Raw genomic sequence first — 4,685 nt, forward strand, 5'->3', positions numbered from 1 at the left:
TATATATATATATATATATATATATATATACACTGTATATATATGACATGTATAAATCTGCCCAATTTCGTTTTTTGATAAACCAACAATAAGAGCATAACTATAAAAAAATATTGAAGCAGCTTAAGTCCATAGATTTCTTCATTTAAACATGATGTTAATTTCTGAGATATCGTCAACAAATAGCAGATACATTGTTAAGCTGGCCACTGTCAACACGTCAGAACCATAATGGTTAATTCAAAAGTGGATCAATTAAATACAGTATAATTGTCTTTAGGATGACTTTGTCAAGTTGATGGTTCAAATTAATAGCTGTATGAAATCTTAAAACCCAACTGGCTTTGGAAGAGGGTCGATTTTGTTTCCTAAAAACATAGAAAGTGAGCAGTCAGTGTATAAAAACTACTTAAACGCCCTTCAGCCTTAGTTTTTGTGAAACTTTATAGAGTTGTAGGTAAATGGAAAATAGAGAACTGGTTCACCATTTTTGTTTTGCTGATATTAAGATTCCAACCCCATAACAATCCTACAATTAGTTTCTCTTTAAAGTGTGTCTCACTATCCTGTGAATTCTAATTAATTTAGAAGAGCTGGTAATAGTTTTAGATTCCCATTCATATACCACAGAAATATATGTCTCTGCCCACTGAGTTGTAAAGCATGACACTTGACCTATTGCAGTACATAAAACTGTCACCCAAACATTCACTTATTGTTTTCTAGGAAGATGAAGGCCGTTTTAATTTTACCGGCTACAACATGAGTCAGTGTATGCCAACGAAGGAGGCCGTTAAGAACGCCGTTCCGACTCCGAACCCCCAGCCCTCAACTCCAAAGGACATTGATGCTATGAGGAAAAAGTTTGTGGACAGAGCCAAGAGGATAGACACCATCTCCCGGGCGGCCTTCCCGCTGGCGTTTTTGATCTTCAACGTCTTCTACTGGATCACGTATAAGATCATTCGACATGAAGACGTCCATAAACAGTAACATGGACTCAAACCTCAGCTGATAATGTTGTATTTTTCCTTTTCTCAGATTGAGAAATGCTCGGGAAACTGCCTGCCTAGAGCCACCATGGCAGCAATGGGGGTGTTTTTTCAGGGATAAAGTTCAGTGTTTATGCATCATAAAAGTAAAATGCTCACGTATCTGACAATGAAAAGGCTCTTGAATCACAGATGCTTTGTTTGTTCTTGTGTGCTGCCTAGTATCTGATACAGACTTAGTAAGTCGGCGAAGAAGACGGACCAAAACCCTCTTGAATCTGGCGTGCTCTGGCATCACTACAACCAAGGAGAACGTTCAACATTCCATGGATTTGTGACTGTAAGCTAGCGTAGATCCTTTTTTTTTTAAAGAAAATTTCTTATCAATGATGTTTAAACTGTTTTATAGTGTACTATTGTTTTGGCACTTCTCTCTGTTTTTCTGTTTAAAACCTGTTCTTACCAAGCAGAGCATGTATAAATGTATTAAATATTAAGGAGCTGCACATGTCTCAGGTATCGCTGTAAAAAGAGATGGAACTCTGGGGTGGAGATGTATAGTTTCCATTTCTATGAAATACCTGAAGCCTTAGATATTAGATTTGGTTTGAAAGAAGTGCTACGCTCTTAGATATATCTACCAAGTATTCACCTGATACCTGATGTCACAAAAGGTTTTAAGCTTTGTTTAAGTGGTTTTAGGTTCTGCCTATCATTTTTGTGTTTCTCAAAGAAAGCTTGCCACAGGAGGCTTTCTAAACAAATGTATAACTGGACCAAACTTTGATTGTACATTTCTCTGTGTTGTCATATGCATATTAATTATTACACCAGGTAATTACTCCAGGTATATTTGGTACTCTGTTTTGTAGATTTAGTTAAATTGGATATTTATTGTAATGTCTGAAAGATCATGTTTATAAAGTTATATCTTCGTGTAAAACTATTCACTTTCTAATGCAGACTATTTTTCTTCATTTTGAGAATTTGTGGAGACCATCAACAGTGAAGTATGGATCTACAATTAACAAATTAACAGAACAAAGTACAAGCTATACAAAGCAGCTAATGGTAACTGCACTCCTTAACAAATTATTTTCTTAAATGCTATTCATGAAGAATGATTATTTACTGACCTGTATATAAATAAAAGTGACTGTGCACGATATTTACTTTCCCCTCTTCTGGAATCTATAAGGAGGTCAATATTAAACGCAGCCTATATTAAGTGCAAAAAAAAAAAAAAAAAGATTTATCTGCAAGCCCATATGGCCCATATGATAGCACAAGATAAGACGGTGTCTTGTCAGTGAACATGAAGCAGACATTTCAAAAACAAAAAAAACTAAACAACAAAGAGATGCATAAAGCATATTACTACAATAAATACATGCTTAAACACATAATAATTGTCAGTTCCCAATTACATTTTCTACCCATACTTGTTTCTTTAAAGAGTGTTTTCATTGATGGAGATAATCTGACACAAAAACATTTAAATCAGATGCATATTACAAACTGAAGACATTTACCTTGCTCTATTTCTGTTGATTTTACTTATGAGTTGTCAGTTTTGGCAGGTTGACTGCTATAAATTAATGTTGCAATATTAAAGGGGCATAAATGACCAGCATCTTAAGAGCATTTAATGCACATACAGAGAAAGAAACAGCTTTATTATCCCCTGGTGAATTTGTAAGTTCCTTACAGATAAATGGAAGGCCTTGATTAATACAGGAGGTCATTAGTGGTGCGCCGTCCCCCTGTTTCTATTTGTGTAAAAAAAATATATTAGTTTTTATGTAAATACCTACTCAATGTGGATATGGTTAAACAAATACTCACAAATAGCCTTTAAATAGTGTTTACATTTACAGGCATAATGTTCTAGATTATTTCTGTTTTAAATTAGTTGAATTTTTGTAGCTTTAGACTATTTTTTTAGATCTTTCAGAGCTAAAATAAAATCCTGAAAGATTTATCTACTACATGAAGGATTTTACCTACTAATAATTTGGTGACCTGTCTGGAAAAAATGTTCAACTATTCCTTTAAGGTGGAAATGAATATTCTGTTCTTATTTTTTGTATTATTTGCTCAGAGGGTCTACATAGCAAAAAATATCGAGGAATATGGAAAAGACTCTTCTCCTCTCAAACCAATAAGTCAGGGTGATGACAAGAGCTATGCATCACTGGGGGGCCTCGGGTGATGAAGATATGATCTGACAGTGGGTATTCAAAGAATGTGCGATGATAATGGACTTTACACTGTAGTTCAAAGATTCTGTCACTTTGTGTTTGACTACGGGCTGACTGGCAAATTGAGATGAGGAAAAAATGTGGAAGAAATCACTGCAATGATTTATATTATCCATACAGTGTGATCAGTTATGATCTTGAACTGAACGATGTAAAATAATGTGGCTGAGACTGAGGCAGTGGTCGAATTATTTATAGCTGATGGAAATACATTATATCATACAAAATGTTTTTACTTTTTTGAGTAAAGCTAAAATCTGAACAACATACAGATTTCGTGATAGAAAGGCTGAAGATAGTAGAAGGGTTGTAAAGATATTAATTGGTTTCCTGTTAGGTACAGTGAGGAAAATAAGTATTTGAACGCCCTGCTATTCTGCAAGTTCTCCAAACAGAAATCAAAGAGTGGTCTGAAATTGTCATATTAGGTGCATGCTCACTCTGAGAGACATAATCTAACAAAAAAATAAAAATACAGAAATCACGGTACATTTTTTAAAACTATTTATTTGTATGATACAGCTGGAAATACCTTTCTATCAGCTTGAATTCTGATCCTCAAAAACCTGTTAGTCTGCCTTCAAAATGTCCACCTCCACTCCAGTTATGATCCTAAATTAGATGCACCTGTTTGAGGTCGTTAGCTGCATAAAGACACCTGTCCACCCCATACAATCAGTAAGAATCCAACTGCTAACATGACCCAGACCAAAGAGCTGTCCAAAGACACTAGAGACAAATTTGTAAACCTCCACAAGGCTGGAAAGGGCTATGGGAAAATTGTCAAGCAGCTTGGTGAAAAAAGGTCCACTGTTGGAGCGATCATTAGAAAATGGAAGACTTTAAACATGACTGTCAATCTCCCTCACACTGGGGCTCCATGCAAGATCTCACCTCGTGGGGTCTCAATGATCCTAGGAGAGGTGGGAAATAAGCCCAGAACTACACAGGAGGAGCTGGTCAATGAAAAGAGCTGGGACCACCGTTTCCAAGGTTACTGTTGGTAATACACGCCTCTCACAGTGGTCATCTTATAACAGGATAAAGGATGACTCCTCATGCCATGTCTCTCTTGTTCATCTGTTTAAACAGATGATGGAGATTCCGTTTAGCTAAACACTTGGATGTGTGCTCAACTTTATAATTAGAGCAATTAGAGACATTTTCTACTTGGCATAGCTGTCATTTGACAATAGTATCATCCTAATCATTTAATGCAATATATTCTCTGTTATCTGAGGAAAGCTGCTTCCCTGTTTTGTATGACATGTTACACTGATACACAAGCAGCATGCTACTGTTCACCACGGTCATGTTTTCTGGTATAATTGGCAAAGACCTGAATTCATACATCACCTCCTTCATTTTTTCTACTAGACACAAGATTGTGTCTAGTGGACACTATTTTGTGGCACCCAAAGTAACAGTTCTA

At 35.9% G+C, this 4,685-nt stretch overlaps 1 protein-coding gene across 7 annotated transcripts in view; it reads left to right on the forward strand.

Moving 5' to 3' along the window:
- Positions 1–2,151, forward strand: part of glra2 (glycine receptor alpha 2) — a 15,526-nt gene extending 13,375 nt beyond the window's left edge. For all 7 annotated transcript variants that reach the window (XM_015395715.1, XM_015395717.1, XM_015395720.1 and 4 more), the window contains one exon: positions 727–2,151. In XM_015395715.1, coding sequence (XP_015251201.1) covers positions 727–993 — 267 coding nt within the window. In that variant the 3' untranslated portion in view covers positions 994–2,151. The remainder of the gene's footprint in view (positions 1–726) is intronic.
- The last annotated feature ends 2,534 nt before the right edge of the window (positions 2,152–4,685 follow it).

The sequence above is a fragment of the Cyprinodon variegatus genome, unplaced genomic scaffold, assembly GCF_000732505.1.
Source record: "Cyprinodon variegatus isolate N-32 unplaced genomic scaffold, C_variegatus-1.0 Scaffold754, whole genome shotgun sequence".
NCBI lineage: Eukaryota > Metazoa > Chordata > Actinopteri > Cyprinodontiformes > Cyprinodontidae > Cyprinodon > Cyprinodon variegatus.